The sequence below is a fragment of the Furipterus horrens genome, unplaced genomic scaffold (assembly GCF_987537825.1).
Source record: "Furipterus horrens unplaced genomic scaffold, mFurHor1.1.pri manual_scaffold_4, whole genome shotgun sequence".
Lineage (NCBI taxonomy): Eukaryota > Metazoa > Chordata > Mammalia > Chiroptera > Furipteridae > Furipterus > Furipterus horrens.
This window is the reverse complement of record NW_028327174.1, coordinates 196,279,910-196,298,626: the sequence shown is the minus strand read 5'-3', so window position 1 is coordinate 196,298,626 and position 18,717 is coordinate 196,279,910. Positions and strand designations below refer to the sequence as shown.

At 41.4% G+C, this 18,717-nt stretch overlaps 1 protein-coding gene across 1 annotated transcript in view; it reads left to right on the top strand.

The window, feature by feature from the left end:
* PSMB7 (proteasome 20S subunit beta 7) overlaps window positions 1-18,717 on the top strand; it is a 52,246-nt gene that overhangs the window by 20,782 nt on the left and 12,747 nt on the right. Inside the window, exon 6 of the mRNA XM_090274709.1 lies at window positions 4,210-4,268. Within this exon, the coding sequence (XP_090130835.1) occupies window positions 4,210-4,268 (59 nt within the window). The remainder of the gene's footprint in view (window positions 1-4,209; window positions 4,269-18,717) is intronic.

Genomic DNA, 18,717 nt, shown 5'->3' with positions numbered 1-18,717 from the left:
CAGCTTAATTCAACAAATTCTATTTACTGCTCGCCGTGTGCCCGAAACCGCATGGCATGGGGAAGCAGGTAGGAAAGGATGGGCATGTGTGTGGTGGTCAAGGACGGCTTCTGGGAAGAGGTCACCTCAGAGGGTTAAGGCGGCCTAGGAGTTCTGCGGACTGCCAGGGGCAAGGGGACTGCTGCGTGCCGAGGTGGGGAAGGCCTGAAGTGGTCTGAGTATTTAGGGAATTACTGTCAGTTCAGTACTGGTGGAGTGTCAAGTGTGTGTGTGTATTGGCAGGTAGGAGGGGACCAAGGGAGACAGACCTAGTCATGGCAGGTCATGGTGTCTGCTCTGAACTGTTGTGACATGTAGAACTTTCTGTAAGGAGGGTGACGTAGAGTCATACCTGAGATAGGAGTCCTGCCCTGTGCTTACTGGTTCTGTAAGTTTACACGGGACGCATGGTCACCCCGGCGGGTTGCTGTGGGGGTGACTTGGTGAGAGAGGCGCGGCACATGGCGGGTGCCCGGCAACACACTGCGGCCGCCCCTCGGCTGCCTTCTCCCTCCCGGGGGTTCTGTGAGGGCAGCCCCGCGCGCCTTGCTCCCAGAGCACACCCTGCATTGGAGGGAAGCGCGTTCCCTCTGGGGCCATCTCCTTCCCTGGCTCGCCTCCTGTGTAAAGCTGGAGGCCCTGTACCGCGGACAGTGCCCCCGGCTTTGCTCTTCGTTTCCTTCTTAACGGGAAACCGAATAGTTCTGATTGTTTCTGGAATAGAAAGTCTGGGTACATGTTCCTTCAAAGGGTTTTTGCCTTAGTTTTTGGTGTGAATGTGCCAGGTTAGGTAGGTTGATACTGAGATAATGGAATGTCTTGGGGCATTGTTACAGTTTATGGGGAAATGGGATATAAATATTTAAGTATTTTGTAGGTCACATGGCTGCTATACTGCTGTGATAGCTGATGACTTGTACACACGTAGTTTTAGGAGGTGCTGATAAAAATCTAAAAAACGTGAATGAAATTATTGAAGAAGACTAGTCTCCTTGCTTTTACCATGTTTTTATTTTTTTGTACTTTATATATTTTTAGAGAGAGGGGATGGGAGGGAGAAAGAGAAGGAAAGAAACATCAGCCGGTTGCCTCTTGCACACCCAGACCTGTGCCCTGACTGGGAATCAAACTGGTGACCTTGCGGTTGGGTTCACAGGCTGGCGCTCAATCCACTGAGCCACACCAGTCAGGGCTACCATCTTTTTTCCTTAATGGCCAACTCCTTATTCTCTCCCCAGGTTGCATAGCCTTGAAATGATGTTGAAATTTGTATCTTGTTCTCTTACCCCTTTGGGCAATTGCAGTTCTATTTGAAATTCTAACTTCAGTTTTCTAAATAGCAGACACGCATTCAGAGTTTCCTAGAAACCTGTTGACAAAAAGTCAGTTGTCCTAGCACTTCTGTATATTTCTGAAAAGGGGGCGCCAAAGTCCTCCTTTCCTAAAAAGCTGGGAGCAGGAGCTAATTTGCAAGTGATTTAGAAATTGTTTTTAATGTTGATTTTTCCTTTATTTTCAAGTTTATTTGGAGTTTGCTTATCTTTGATCTCAGGGGAAGCAGAATCAGGTAGTTTAGCAAGCTCTTGCTTTCCTGAAAACTGTGTGTGTGTGTGTGTGTGTGTGTGTGTGTGTGTTGAGGATGTGGTATAAAGGGGGAAGCAAAATAATAGGGACTCATGTCTCTTCTATGTTTACCTCTCCTGTACCTTATAGCTTTTAAAAATCACTGTCTCTGATAACGTGAGCAGCCTCCTCGCACTGGATAGACACTTTTTGTTCTAAGAGTTTATTTTATTTATTTATCTATTCGTTTGTTCTAAGAGTTTAGAGTTAGTTTGTAATTTCCAGTTATAGAAATTTTGTCTGCAGCATTGTTTCTAAAGGGAAAAAATGTTTTTGATAAAGAATTATTATATTGGGAGGGAAATATTGTTCATTTCTTGAAATGGTGGCTGGAGCTAAGCAGAAGGAAATAGATGTGCCCAGGAAAAATCAGAGTAAAACTCATTTATTTACTGTGAAACTGCCAAAGAAAGGGTGGCAAAGGAGAGAGTACAGGGTTAGTACATTTTAAGGAAGAATGCCTTTAAGGTAAGCTTGGTTTTACCTTTTACCCTTTTATAATAATTGAGTCGAGTTTTCCACAAAGCTGTTACTTCTTAGGTAGATAGCCCCCCTTCCCTTATCCTTTTTTAGTGTTTATTTCGGCTTTCCGGTGCGGTTACCCTGTGTTCTTTCTTCACAGAGATATTCTGGGACCACATTGGAAAAGGCGAGCCTGCTGTTGTGTGCTCTGTAGGAGCATTTTGTGTCTAGAAGTTGTTTTTTTTTTAGATTTCCTTACTTCAGTTTCCTTGTTTCTTCATGACAGCTGTTCTTTGTTTTCCATACAAAACCAGCTTTTTTTTTTTACTACTAAGTCTGAGAGTGGTTCTCACCTGTACCTTAAAACAGACACTTAGATTACTTTTCCCCCTTGATCCAGGAATCTCAGAGTTAACGTGTGACTCAAAATATTAGCAGACGTTACTCTGTTTCCAGATTTTCAAGGACACCTTTATTATGAAATGAAGAGGTTTGGTCTTGCCTATCAGTTTTATTTGCGTGTACTAGCTTAATATCTCCTTAATTTCTGTCCTTTCCAAACAGCTTTTAATATCCCTTTAGATCCCCTCTCTGTTTTTTTAAGGAGAAAAAATTCTGAGAGGGGAAAATGGGGTTGCCTTTCGCTCCCAAAGCCTAAATGAATAGTCATTGCTTATAATGCCGGCCTACACTTGACGCTTCCCACTGCTTTAGATGTGATGTATCCGGTGCTGTGAAGGTAATGATCCTCAACCGCGGCAATATTCCGTAACAGGAGTATCTGTCATATTCATTGGGATTACCATGTTCATTGATTTGTGTCTGTAAATCTGCTGTTTCTACCCTTTAAATTTGATCTATAATTGGACCTCCTTAAATGGTTCAGATAAGGTAGTCTGTATTTTCTCAATGCAGCATTGCTGTCAGCTTCTCCTTTTTCATTATACATTCAGCAGACTTGATAAAATCAGCAGGACACCTCATTTGAAACTGTTTAATCGCCGCCTTTTTCCTTTGCTAAACCATTGAGGTGGTCAAGCGATGTACACAAATCATTTTAAATAGAAAATATGGTTTTCTCTGTGACCCAGCTAAATAGATAGTGTTATGCAAAAGAAGTTAAAAAGTAATAAATGCCAAAAAAATCTTCTAATTGGAGTAAAAAATTGTGGGCAACTCTGTCTTCTCTCGCAAAGTACAGTATCCTGAAATATTGCCAGGACTGTAAAGACAAGATGATAGTTTCCTGAAGATTCTTTGGTTTCTGAACAAAGCAAATTTAATTTAAAATTTCAAATAGTGCTGCGCTGCCTTATCCATCCATTCAGACGGAGCCTGTACTTACTTGTAATGCCTTTATTGTACATCCCACTTTCATAGGGGGAAATTTGCTGTCTGTTAATATCTATACCGCATAACCTTTCAGCCATTTGCTATTGTGGTAATAAATTTTTGTTTCTTTGTCATTTTGTCTACTCAGCTGTTAGTCTTCAAAGTACAAACTAAAAATAATAGCTCCAAATAAATGCCACATAATAAAGTGTTTTACAGTTGTAGCTGGAATAACCTGGTGGCTGTAGCTCGTAGTCCTATTACCATTGCCGGTGCTGCAGCTTCTTCCGTGCGTGTCAAGGTGACTCTACCAGGGCCAGCTCATTAAAACAATCTATTCTTTCAAACTGGCTTGGTATTTAGCACTATACCCAGCAGCCTGCCAAGCCACAGTTGCGGAGCACAAGACGCACAGCATAGGATATATGAAATTATGTGGCATTCACTTTTTGAAAAAATATGGATTTTCTATAACCTCATTTTCCTGCTTCAGCATTTCATTGTAAATAATTTACTATTACTCCTGTCAGTAGTAGAAGTAGGGCCAGTTGCAGGTTTACCAGAGATAGTGGTAAGTGTGGCTCCAGACTTTTGAAGAGCAGTGTTTACCTGGTTTATGTGGCCCTATAGGATTAATATTTACACGGTACTTGAATGTGACATTGGGCATGTTTTGCCATTGTTGCTGCCCTGAGGTAAACTTGAGAAGCTGAGAGTTGGTGAATGCACTAAACATGCATCATTTTCTTACAGGTTCGGGCTCCTTGGCAGCGATGGCTGTGTTTGAAGATAAGTTTAGGCCAGATATGGAGGTATGTAAGTCCATGCAGTTCTGTTCTTTCAAATATTTTTCCAGTTGTATGTCAGACGTTTGCAAATGGATTGCTGATTTCTCCAAAGCTTGTACAGCAGTCTTGGTGGGCGGAATGCTTTCTGGCACAGACACTGTGTCTGCTGAGAAGACGGGTTGCTCAGGGAGAGCTTCACTTTGGAGTGACCCTGCCGTGCCCTCTCGGGCTTGAGGAGCCAGCGCTCTTCAGCTCTTTGCTCTGGCCTTTGGGCTGTTTAGGAGTCTTCTTGGCCGTAAATGCTGCTGCTGTGTTGAATGTTTTCTTGTGCACTCAGCTTTCTGTGCCACGGTATCTCAGAAGGACAGGTGCTTTCTCACCAAGAACAGAATGTATGTTTTTGTATGTCATACAGACCCGGCCTAAAAATGGGGGCAGTTTAAAAAAATCCCTGTACATTGTCCTGCATCTGCATTCGGGAGCAGAAGATGGGGACAAGGTCATGTGTGCAGTGGACTATCGTCAGAGTGTGATGGACCTAATGTCTCAAACACATTTATAAAGACATTCCTTTATTATATTTTCTTTGGTGGTGAGGGGGGGTGGTATCTTCTGAATGACATTCCACGCAAGTCTGTTTTAATGGTAGAGGTACCCCCATTAAGAAACCTCCTGCCTCCGAAAACTCCTAGAACAAGCCCACAGGTCTGCCGTTGTCAATGTCATGGGAGCGTTCAGTGAGTGTGCTCGGACACTTCATGGTGCCACATTACTCCTCCTCGCCGCCAAACCGGCCTATAGGCACACAGTCCTGAAGCCAGCCTTCATCATCTGCTCTTGGTTTTTTGATAGATGTTAATTTTTGGCGTTGTTTTCAACAATTAGTAGGCTGTTTGTGAAGGGTTTACCCTACTTTTGAATATGTAGATTTCTGTCTTCCTAGTATTGTTTTGTTTAGATACCAAAGGATGTCTCTGGGAATTACTTTTTGACAATGCTTTATGCCTAATCATCCTTGGAGAGGATTGCATATTTAAAAATTTTTGTTCTTTCACCAGCTCATTGTCGTTGGAGCACCAAGTGTTGTTGGAGCTCTGAAGCACCTTCTGCCTTTAGGTTTGGGCCAAGTGCCATGAGAGCCAGAGAACGTGGCATTGTGAGTCCTGCTCAGCCAGCACAGGGGTCTCCTGCCAGAAGCCACACATGAGTGACATGGTCGCTGATGGCTAGATTTCTTCCCTTTCTTGGCCATCTCTAGGAATTAAAACACCTGACTAAAGATAGGATTTAGGTAGGTGTTTTATACTAAAGACAGTAGTGCTTTGCTCCAATTAAGAGTAGTAAACTGGTCCAAGTATCAACTATAAATGAGATTAGGATTGTGTTCTCATTTCTCAGTGTGAAAATTTATTCCCATATCAGCATTATTTTTTGTTTGGGGTTTTTAAATACAGAGAAAAAAGAAGATATACTAGGTCACATAAAAAGAAAAAGGGAAAAAAAAAAGGTCTTTCAGTCTTGTAACTAAAGGAGAGGAGTTCCTGAGGCTCCACAAATCCATTAGAAATAATGAAGGTAGAGGGAGAAGGACTGGTGATTTTCGTTGGAGAATTGCCTCAGTAATGTCAGGCCCTCCTTTAAACCACATTAATCTTTTCACATTTTCTTGAAAGCTTTGTCTATTTCCAATTGATTGGGACCTCCATATGTTAAAGAAAAATGAGAATTGCAGAAAACATTGAAGGTTTGAGGTATATTAGAAGTGACCTAACACTCTGCTAAACAATTTTACACTATTTGTTTAGAGTTTAGATTTGCAATTATTCAAAGGCCATGAATTTGATATTGATGTGATTTGGGGAAGTAAAGGGAAATGTGATCATCCCTTCAGTAGCATTTTTAATATTATCAGTCTGAAGGCTGTGTTCTTTATCCGTTTTTATCCGTAACTCAGAGGACTTAATGTTCCGTATTAGCTGTGAGACCTTCAAACAGGTTGACCAAATTCCCGTTTCAGATTGGTTGCTCAAGTTTATAATTTCAGGTAACTTTATTCACTGAAGTTATTGAAACTTGAAGCAGACTGACAATCAACAAAATCCCTTTTATTAAGGTAGGGGGTAGCACCTGCTTCTCCAGTGAAGTGAGTTTAAAAGTAAATAGCAGGCAAATAGTAGTATAACAATTGTTAGTAGATTATACTTTAAAAATCTAAAGGCATGTTAATACATACTAAAAAGATTTATTGTGAAGACCAAACCGCTAACTGCTGGCCACCCTGCTTTCTCTTGTGAAGAGGAAAGGATGCGGTTTCAGTGCAAGGCTGAGACTGCCTTGCAGAGTTGTGGGGACACTGTCTTAGTGACTTTCTTTGCTGAGCAAGAGAATTTTGCCAAGGTGTCATTTGGTTCTGTATTTGCATAGAAATCGGGGAAATGTTTTTGGTTTCAAATTTCCAAACTTTTTATCTCCTGTCTTTTCAGAAGTCTGTTTTTCTGGGGCAGGAAACTTTTCTTGTCTATTTTGAGACTGCAGGGTTGGGTGACTGCATCTGCTTACTTCCTGTCTGTAGGGGAAAGGATTCTGGACATGCCTCAAACAGAAACCCAGGAGAGCGTGCTGCCTCTCCAGTCTTGTAGGGTTGCAGGACAGGGACTGCCACACACTTCACAGCAGTCACTGTGTTGGGAGGGAACAGCTTTAGGCTGTTGTAATCGTGAATGACTTACCAGTCGTTTTTAGGCCACACTCAGGAAGCAACCTCTTGGCTTTATTGTTAAAACAAGTAAGTTAGAGGAAGCAGATAGTGGTTGAGTTTTTTTTCTTTTAAACTACAGGAGTCCCTCTCTATATCACGGTTCACTTATTGCAGCCTCACTGTATTGTGGGATTTTAAAAAATATTATATTTAATTATTTGTCGCGGATTTTTCGCTATATTGCGGGATTTTGCGGTACTGTACACGTATGTTGTTAAAGTTACGTAGGTTTAAGAGTGTAGAATAAATGTAAGGTTCCTACTTTGGCGGGGGGTGGTGGTGTCTAGAATGTAATACCTGCGATAAGTGAGGGAATACTGTATTTGTATTACAAACTTGGGCCTTTGGGCAGTGCTGGGCCTGGACTGTAGTATTTATGGAGTGAAAGTCCCTCCCTCCTTAAAAACCTTGAACATCTCCTCATTGTGTTGAGCTGAGCTCTCAAGTACGGCAGCCACCGACCACATGTGGCTGTTAAGCACCTGAATGTGGCTAGTCAGAATTAAGAGGTGCTGTAAATAGAAACCACCAGATTTCAGACTTAGTACAAAATTTTTTTTTAAACCTCAGGAATATTTATATTTAGTACATGTTAAATACAATACTATTTTTTATTGGGTTAAATAAAAATATTAAAATTAATTTCACCTAATTTTACTTTTTAATGTAGCTACCAGGAAACATGAAGCTATATATGTGGTTCACACGTTTCTGTCGGACAGGGCCAGTCTAGTGTCCTTTCTTGAACTTGTCATTTGCACACCACATTTGAGATTTCTGCCACACCCAGGTGCCACCTGTACTTTTTTGAAAATAATTTTCAGATTGACTCACTTTTATAAATTGAGGTGCCATTTACATATATAATAAGATGCAGTTTGATAGGGTTTGGCATTTGTAATTAACCAAGTAACCGAGACTCAAATAAAGCTATAGAACATTTTCTTCACTGCGGACTGCCCCTCGGCAGTCCCTTTCCTTCCCCCTCGTCCCCATAACCACTTCAGTTCATCTTTTTAATTTAAATTTGTTTTTAAAAATACGTTTATACATATGAAATCTTGGGTTTGATGTTCTGGTTATATTTTTCCCAAGTCATATGAAAACAAATGCACACCAGTAATATAAATAAAAATGTGTTCATGTAGCGCCATCATGGGTAAGCCCAGGGCTACGAATATTAAACTTTGGGAAACATAGGTCTGCATTCCTGCTCCACTTCCGCCTCTCTCACCCCCGTTCCTAGAACATGCTGTGTGCTTGCTGATGAATCCTCCTCGCTGCTGTCATCTGCCAGCAGTGCCCTCAGTTGCTTCCTCATTTATTTGTGTCCTATGGTTTTATGGCTGTTTTCAGAGACATTGCACCCCCCCACCCCAACACACACACTCACCTTTGAGAGAGGGAGATCCTTGAGGGCAAGGGCCATGAAATCACCTCTGTTTTCCATCCCCTGATGTTCAGAAGGTGTTTCTTGAGTTGAGACAGGATAACCCTGAGCTAAAGTAAAATCTGAGTCATCAAAAGCACCTGGGCACTTGGGAAACAGAAGGATTTTCCTTTCCTTTTCTTCCCATCTGGAAAGTGCTGGGTTTGTTTGTTTGTTTGTTTGTTTTTAAGATAACTAGTACACTCCTCAAATAATATACAGTATTGGCTTAGAGTCGACCAAGCAAATACCCCATTAAGTACATAGGCAAAGAGAAGATGGTGCAGAAGGCACATGCTCACTGAGAAGTGATAGGCCGGAAAGCAGACCTGTCTAGCCCAGCTGGGATTCAGGAATACCTGACCGGCCTCTGCTGTTGCTGGTTATCTGAACCAGGTTCTTGCTCCAGGTAAAAGCCCTGGCTCACCATTTCAGAGAAACTGCCAGCTAATCATGTGAGTTTAAGACACATTAAAAATCTTTAATCCTCACCCAGTTATGGCCCTAATACTGCCTTTAGTGGTCTTGTGATTTTTATTTTCTTGTTTTTCTCCCTGCTGTTAGCCTGGAAATCCTCTTAGCATGGTACCTGGTACGTGGGAGGTACTCAGCCAGTATTGAGTGAGTGGATGAGGAGGTGGCAGAAGCACCCTCACTTAGTGTTTGATAACCGTGCCTTTAGTGTCCATGGCACTTAGCAGTGGTATAAACGAGGGCATAAAATACTGACTAATTACTGGTGGTAAGTCTCGTGCTTTAGTTTTATCTGCAAAGGTGCTTATTTGGACATTGTACCTATATTGAAATGTGAAAGTTGACCTAATGACAAAGGGTCAGCTAGAAGTTTTTCTGTTTGTTTGTTTGTTTGTGATGAATTACACAGAGCCATTCCCCTAGGTTTTTTTTTCTTCCTGTTGTTTAGGCTGGTATAGGGAGTAACCAACCAGATTCTGGGTATTATCCACAGGCTAGCTGGACAGGAAACTAGTGATAACCACATTGAAGCCTTTTGAGTCCATTTGCCAGTTAAGTATGAGGAAATGTGACCATAGCACTTGGAATATGGTGTTAGCTTCACAGGAGTCTGGATCTTGAAAATTGCTAAAAGTTCTGAAATAAAAACATTGTATTTTAGGGAGGGGAGGGCATTAAGGAAATGAATCAGGCAACTTAGGTTTTCCTTCCGTCCCGTTTCTTTGTAAGAAGGAATGTTTTCACTTGGCCCCGTGAGAAGTTTAAACTCTTAAAGATTATAATTCATTAAAATGGGTAGAAGATTAATATTTAGTCTGTCAAGATCAATACTGTTCCCTCTTTGCACTAATTGCCAGGCCCGCGTGCGAGGGCCGCTGAGGGGTAGTGGTGTGCGGCAGGACCCTCACATCACAGGGAGATGATTCAAAGGCAGGCTGTCCTGCACCCTCTGGTATCGACTTGCAAATTAGCATCTGGAATCTAATTAAACAAGCTTAATGAAAGTAGCAGCTGAATGCTGCTGGAAAAGACAATCAGCCCCCCCCCCCCCCAATATATATTCTGTACTATTGAAGTTGGTCACCAAACATATCATGTGAGCACAGTTAAAAAAATTAGCATTTATTTGAAGAACAGAACTGTTTTTCATTCTGTTATGCATTTGGCATGCTCTGGCGTCCCAGGAGAGCCATGCCACAGCAGATAGTGCACAATATTTATAAATCCATGACAGGCAATAATAGCAACTTGAAAAATTCTTTTGCTAGAATCTCAAGTTGAGAGCTGCCAAAAGCTGAGAGGATCAGATCTGCAGTGGCAGCTGCTGTGCCCTACAGTTAGAATTCTAGACTTTGAAGATGCTCAGCTTAAAGAAACGAAGACTGTGGGCTTAGCCAATTTTTGCAGCTTTCTAGAGCTCTGGCTCTGTGCCTTTTGAAGATGAGTTGCTGAATCTTCTACCACTGCCTGAGGCGTGCTAACACCAGCAGGGGCTTTTTTCTCCTTGTCTTAGTGTGTCTTCAGTTTTAAGGAGCACATGCTTAGTCAGTGCCAACTGTTGTGGTCCTTTCTCTGGCTGCAGTTACGAGGAGTGAGCCCTTACCCATACCCTTCCGAGAGAAGCTGGGAAGATAGATGGTGACGTATACAAGTGCCACTTCAGCTGTCTGATTTATGGAGTCATGTTTCATCACTCAGCAAGTGCTGGCCTCTAGAGAAGCCCTTATGGATTGCTAAAGATGCGGGCAGCTATCTCCCTAAAGGCTTGTGGTTACCTCACAAACGTGATGCCAAACACCCAGCTACGGGGGAAGCAGAATTAATCCGTCATTGCAGGCAGCTATGGATCCACTTTAAATAATGAAAGAGTTCATACCAAAGTGGTATCCTGACAGCCAATCTTAGAAATAACTCTAGGTTTTTTGTTGTTGTTGTTCTTTTTATAAAGTCCAGTGGTAGACACTGAAGTCACTCATTTCTTTGTGCTTTGCAGATGAATAATAGTGTAAGAGCTCAGCATTAGAAAAAAAAAAAAATCTGTTCAGTTTGGCAAATAGACTGCTCCCAAAGGAAAACAGAGCATGAGTTCAGTGTGGTCGGACGGGAAGGTGCACGGGAGCTGAGTGTTAGGCTGTGAGCTGTTTCCACTGTACTCAGGGCATGACTCCGGGCAAGCGACGGTCCAAGACTGTCCATCTAGGAGACGGGGATCCAGAGGCCTGCCTGCAGGTTGCTATCAGGATTGGGTGTGGTCTGTAAAGCACCTCATATGGTGGCTCACACACAATTGTCTCTGAAATATATCAGCTGCTTCTGCTTTTTATTCAGTAGTAGGATACAGACATCACATAGTAACGTCTAGGATGATTATTTGTAGTTACATCAGGCTTGGTGATTTATAGTGTAATATATAGAGAAATGATTCTTTTCCACCTGAAGGCTTAAAATTGGAGACAGACCTATGTAGTGGTCATATTGACAGAGGAAGAAGCCCGTGTAACACATAATACACGCTGTGGGAGGATTTGCCGTTTTGCTATGGGGGAAAGGTATTGAAAACAGTAATCATAATGGCTGATGCTTGGTCAGTGCTTCAGCTGTGTCAGGCTCTCTTCTAACAGCCTTTTCTGCATTGTCTTATTTACAGTTCAACAGTTGTGTGAGGTCTGTACTTTGTTCTACCCATTTTGTGGAGAAAAATTAGGATATAGCGAGGTCAAATATCTTGCCCGAGGTCACACAGCTAGTCAGTCAGTGATGGACTCATGATCTGAACCCTGGACATTCTGACTCTAGAGCCCTCTGATGTAATTGATCACTATGCTGTTCTGCTTCTTTGCTAGGCCTGTACTTCTTTGACAACAGAGTGGGGAAGACATCTTATTCCAGGTGAGCAGAGGTGTGGGCTGCTTGGTTTGTTCCTTTTCTCTGATGAGTTCTTGTGAAGACGGCAAGTAGCTAAACAAGCATTGGAAGGAACCCAGGAATAGAAACGTGCAAGGAAGTTAGAAATGCAGAGATACTGGGAAATATAAATAAGTCATTTGGCTATGGAAGATACTTTTTTCTTTTTTACTCTTTGCATTCTAGATTTGTTTTCATCTTTTAACTGTCTTCTACCCCAAATATCCTGTGATTGTTTTTTTCCCCAAAGTTATTCTTTGTAAGAGAGCTCTTTTTCTCTATATAGCTAATGTTCAGATGGCATGGCCCTCTTCAAATTTAGTAATGAGACTGGGAAGTCTTTAAATGTTGGTGAATGGCATTTGTCCATTTGAGGCAAATCATGAATAACTTGAACGAAAATAAAAAAATAAGCAAGACTATCATATTTGAATAATGAGGTGCTCTTTTTTTCCCAACTGCCAAAACTTTTTAATCTTTGTCAACAATTGTTCTGTCCTCCGTCCTATTTAGGTTGCATCTGTGCAACTCGGAGCTCAGGAGCCCTGACAAGCGGCATATGAATTCTGTATTCATTAGTGATCTTGATCCAAATGCCTCTGTCCCTGCCATGGGGGCTCAGGTGTGGAAGCTGCTGGCTAATCCCACCAGCTGACATTCGGAGGTTTAATGACTCCATAGGAAGGTGACCACTTGCTGGGAGGTTTGCTGACGGAACCCACACAGCAGACAATGGAGATCAAGGAAGGCTATCAGTGTTTAGCCAAAGCACCTTCCTGTGCAACTTGAACCCTGTTGGCATCAAACAGAGTTTTAAGCAAATGCAAGATTTTTTAAAAATCTGACCTTCAATAGCTATCATAACAATGATATTCCTGTCTGTATTGATATTGATGGTGTTTAAGACTATTTTTCTTGTAGCACCTTAATAGGTGTCAGTTTAATGAGCTGAACTTAACTCATTTTTCAGATTTTTAGATTTTAAGGTTATGTTGGTCTGGTTGCTACATCTATTTAGGTATCTTGTATGTTTCCACTAACTATAAAAACACAGTTAGAGCCAAAATTCATTCTTACTAAATGCTTTTAGGGATTCATGCTGACATTTTTGTTTGTTGTGATCCCTAGTGTTTAAAAAGTTACTATTAGAATGTGAGTTCATGGGTTGACTTGTGAGGTGTCACTAGATGTTTTTACATTGTGTAGGTCCTCTAGTCTAAAAATGTTGGATGCCTTATTTTAATAACAGCTTTATTGAGATATGATCTACACTGGTACAATTTACCTACTTTAAGTGTACAATTCAGTGGTTTTTAGTACAGAGTTGCACAACTATCACTGTAGTCAACCACACTCAAAAGAAACCGCATACCCATTAGTAGTCATTCCTCATGTCCCCCGACTTTCCCAGCCCTAGGCAACAACTAACCTACTTCCTGTCTCTAGACCTACCTGTTCTGGACATTTCATATGGTAGGAATCATACAATATATGGTCGTTGTGACTGGCTTCTTTAACCAACAGTGTTTTCATAATATTTCATTCCATGTTGTAGCGTGTAGCCATACTTTATTTCTTACGGTTGAATAGTATTCCAGCGTATAGACATACCACACTTTATTCATTCATCAGTCAGTGGACATTTGGATTCTTTTCACATTTTGGCTATTAGGAGCAATGCTGCTATGAACATTTGTGTAAATTTTTTGTGTGGACATATATTGTCATTTTTCTTGGTATATACCCACAAGTGGGATTGCTGGGTCATATATTTAACGTTTTGAGGAAACTGCCAGACTGTTTTCCAGAGTGGCTGGGTCGCTAGCAGTGTGTAAAGATTCTAATTTCCAACCCTTGTCAATTACTTATCTTTTCGATTGTAGCCCTCCTGGTGGGTGTGGATTGGGATCTCATTGTGGTTTTGATGGATTCCTTACTATTTAAGAACTAATGGAACTCTGGAGCTGTTTAGATGGAACCGTTAAAACATTTGACATGCTTCCTTACATACTGGATTTGAGCGGTAATTATACTGGTTGCGCATTTGTTTAAATATTGAAAGTTCCCTTTTAGAGGCTGTCCCTGAGGCTGTTTCTGTCATTTGCTTTTGTTCCTAATTTCTGCTTATTCGCTCTCCTTAAGACCTGAAGCATTAGACATAGTAAATTGTGTTTTTATTCTTGGGTCAAAAATGTATTAATTTTCCCAGTAATTTTATCGCTGGTTGTATTTAATGTAAAGCATTAATTTTTAGAGATGTCAGAACCCAAAGATATACTTTCTGGGGCACTGATTAGAATTATTCTTAGTAGTCATATCCAGTGGAATTAAACAGTTAATTTTAGAAATGAACAGATATTCAGTGGGTGATTGGGAGAATTACCATTACACCTTTAGAACAGATGGTAACGAGAAGACCCTGTTGGTGGTTAAAGCTTCTCACTAACATCAGATATGCTGAGTGTTCTCCTTTTAAAACTGAGATTTTTCTCCTAAGTTTGAACCCACTGGTAGGCCAACCTTGGAGAGGTAGAAAAGGACTTCTTCAGTTAAGGTCACGCCCTTGGACCTTCTTGCTCACATTCTCATTTCGTGGGGTCTTATAGGGCAGATGAACGTCGTCTTTGTTTTTTCACCTGATGGTTCAAGAGCAAGACTTTGATCTCTACCATAACAGAGTTTGGGATTTCACATGTAATTGCTTTTCTCCCTTTGGTTCTCTAGGATTCCTTAGTCTTCCTTGACTTAGAAATGGCAACTTGCATGTCTGTTCCTCTGGCCAAGTCTGTGTCTTCCTCGTCTCTGTATCTTTGGAACCCCATTTCATGGTGGTGGCTGGTGATCATTTCCACCCTTGCCACTGTATTCTGCCTTTAGTGAAAACTGAAGTTCAAAGTAGGATTTTCAGGGAAGAGGGTGAAGGAAATTTTAGAAAGTTTGTTTTACTCTTCCTGTTCAGTCTCAGGAAGTAAGGGCAGGTGGGAAGGCAGAGGCCAAGAGGGGAAGGCGTGGTTTACCAACAGTTGTCAGTGAGCTGGGATCGATTCCTCTTGGGGCCCGGCCTCTGGAATTCAAGAAGCAACGAATCTTAGGAAAGTGACCTGGTATAAAATTTGAAGGCCTCTTTCCAATTTTTTGAGGAATAACAAAAATACTGTAACTGCCATAGTTGTTGACTTTAAGAATTCTTTGTTGATTTTTCTGCCAAAAATATTTCTGTGCAGTCCCTTCCCACTTTTGCCTTGCTATGTAAATACTGAATTTGTTTTCGTACATAATCAATATGTAATCAGTCAGCGGTTACTCATTGGGGGCCAGCTGGATGCAAGGCATTGCACTGGGTGCTGTAACCCAGAGGCGGTATTGAGAGAGGCTGCTCTGGGTGACGGCGGTGGGAATGCCTTATGCAGCCACATGCAAAGTAGATTGAAAAGAAGGGATTATTTGACTCTGTAGTAGATAGGTAATTATTTGTGATGCATTTCTTTGGAGCAGGTGTTCCATTTGAAATGTTTTCACTTTACATATTTCCTAGAACTGTGGAATGTAGGGAAATATATAGGAGAAATATTTCACAGAGTGTATTGCTTGCGGCACCTGTGGCAGATATCCAGCAGGCAAAAAACATAACTTCTTTGAGACCAGAGATGTTTTAATCAGAGGGAGGCAAGAGCTAGATTCAGGGGTGATATTGAATAGAAATAAATGTTTGGTGACATTTAACCGGAATTAAAGGGAAATATTGCTAATAGAATATTCTGCAACATGATATCAAAGAGAAAATGGACTTCTTTTTCCATCTGTTACCGAATTGAAATGCCTGTGCTAACTTGGGTCTCTGGGACATAATGTAAGGCTCCGAAAGTGTTCCCTTCATCTCAGGTGTCTGTTTCTGGTACGCTGGTAAAGCCGAGATACGGAGTGTCGTAGCTTCTTGGGAAAAGAAATAAGAGAAGTTCTTTTATTGACTGATTTCATTCCATTCTAGAACTCTCGTTTTGTGAAAATTTTGAATCATAACCACTGCTGGAACAGTGGTTTTCAGGGGAAGAGGAGCAACCCCCTGAATTTCGTGTCAGGAGCGAGGCCGCATCACACACCCAGGAGGTCGGTCACCTGTGGCGGGAGGCTTACACGCTCTGGGAGGCTGGCCTTGCCGCCTTCTTGCGTACAGGTTAGACACAAGGAATGAAATACAGGACTGAGCGTAACGGATAGTAGCTTAGAATCTTATAAGTTTTGCCTTGGCAGGTAATTTGGCATAAATTGTTAATGTAAATCTGGGTTAGTGGTGAAGATGTTATTTTAGTAAAAAAGATAAACTGCTGATTAATTCAGCATAGAACTCAATTACAAATTGAAAGTGTCTCTGCGGGACTCCTGGACCCTAAAGACAGCAGATGTTGAATTGATACTCCAGCATATTTCACAGTGGTATGAAATATTAACATGGTTTATTATACTTGTGTGGTGTGCAGGATCAGAAAAGGGGGAGGGGGTGTGTGTGGGTGTTCAGAGCAGCCAAACATCACACACATTTGCTGATACACACTGAAGTGTGATTAAGAATTTTAGGAAAGTTGCTTCTTAATTTTTTTAAATCAAATAGCCCATTGGAAATATTAAGTTTAAAATAACATTTGGGCTAAATATTTAAATAGGGTACCTATGTATGTTTACATTGTACATGTAAATGAATATAAAATAAAAATGGTAAATTTACTAACACAGAATGTTAAATGGTAAAAGGGACCACTGCCTGTGAGAGCAGGGAAATGTGAGGGCTTGAACTGTATTTCAATGAGTTAATTATAGCTTTCTGGGGTTGGGAAGTTTTCATGGGCTGTTTTTACCTTCTGATCTAAAACATATGGTAATTTCAGAATGCCCCTATAATTTGCACCGGCAGAGAAGTTTCATTTCTAGCCAAAAAAAAAAAAGGTCACAGTTTTCATATATCTGTATCAACTCAAGGGGGCGAGGGGGGGTCAGCAAATTTTATGTATTGGAAGATCTGAATAAATGGAACTGCCAGTATTTGAAGGGCTTGGCAATTCTTAAGAGGCGTGAGATTAAAGTTGGCTTAGATGAGATATTTCAAAGCCATTACTACTATTATGACAGTTTTCTAAAAAAATTTTTGCTTCACAGCCTATATCAAGTCTTAAGTTTTGCTAGCCAAAGTGAAAACAGTTCCAAAAATAGCCAAATGATGATGGTAAGAACAAAATACACCCTGGGTACCCAATGCTGTTACGAAGGTTTTTTTAAAAAGGTGCTTTCTCAGAAACTTCTGAGACACATTAAATTCGGCAAAGGCAGAAGAGCAGTGAGCAAAGCAGCCGCAAGTTTCTTTCTTTTCTTTTTTCTTTTTTTGCATATCATGGGTCACTTTTATTAAAAACATCATTACTACAGTTGGCAGCAATTCACAAGTTTCTTGATACCTGCATCACTGGAAGAACATCTTTCGTATCCACTTGGAGTGGCCGTTAAGGCTTTTTAAACTGTTGAGAGGTGGTGGTCCTTCTGAGACTGAAGGGGCCCTTGCTCTCCAGTCCCCCTCGTGTTAGTGATCTCCAGCCAGGTGCCAAGCTCTGGGACTGCTTAGGAGATGTGGCCCTTTTCTTAGAGGCGTTGACAGCCTACAGGACGGACAGGCCCACAAGCTGCTGTGGAAGTCATGACATGACAAGTGCAAGAGGGCGGTAGAGGTTAACACAGAAGAGGAGTCGGTGGGGTCTGGGGGCTGTAAGATGGCCTTAGAACATGTGACTGCTCACTTGAAATTTGTTTGTCTTGGGTTTGGGGAAGGTGTAGGGCAAAGAGGCTGAAGAGAAGGAGAGGAAACCGTTCTAAATGAGGAGTATCACGTACAAAGGCATGGGGACTCCTCCTGCTCTAACTTTCTCTCAGTTGCGTAATCCTGGAAGTCTGGGTGGCTGAACATCTTTGGAAACAGGAGAACGAAACTCCAGACAGTGTCTAAAGTTGTCTGGGCAGTCATTTCCCGAGTCAGTGTGGCCTTTTAATTAGCATCCGCTCTTCAGTGTGGGATAAGGCCGAGCTTAGCATCCCTGTCCCTGCGTGTGAATATTTAGTTTAGAAAGCTGCCACGTTCCATTAGTGATGGTCGTGTTTCGGCAGTGGGTGCAGGAGCTGTGTAGACTTTTCAGATGTCCTTTGAGATTTATGTTGCCATGTAATTGGGAGATGCTGGTACTTAGCGTGTTGTGCATGGCAGAATGTGAGCTTACCTGCTGTAATGAGACCCCAGCAGCATACCAGGGAAGGCAAAGTTTTCACCTTAGCAGATAATGCTACTTGTGGGTTTCTGTGAGGTAATTTATACCACTCTCGCCTAACCCTGAAACTGTGCAGAAATGAAAATTTTAAAAAATGGTATGAAGTTGTGCTAAATAGATGTTTTAAAATTCCACTTACTAGTACAGATTTTTGAAAATATTTGCAGTGAACATCATAGCTGTAGAAGGCAATCACACGTGTAGTACTCATCCTGTCATAGTGTTGGGGTATAGTTTTTCTGAAATTGGAACTTTGGTGATGTCAGAATATTAAAAAGATTCAAGGACTCATTAGCTTAGGTCCAAATACACTGGTTTTTCTAATCAGAGCAATTGCATCAGGGTGGTAGAGGAGTAAAGAAAAGGCTGTGATGGGAAGTACAAACATGTAGCCCTAGTTTATAAAATATAACTCATTGGTAAAATGGGCTAATGTCATGACTGAAGGGGAAGGGATTGTTGGGAGGACTGGGTTTGTAAATTGCAGTCTGGCTTAACAAAAGTTTGCTCTCTTATCCCCTGGCTGCTGCTTGCTGTAAAATGTTGAAAGAAAACTTAAGTACACTTGGCTTTTGTTGGTCAGTTTTAGTTTAGATTTACAAT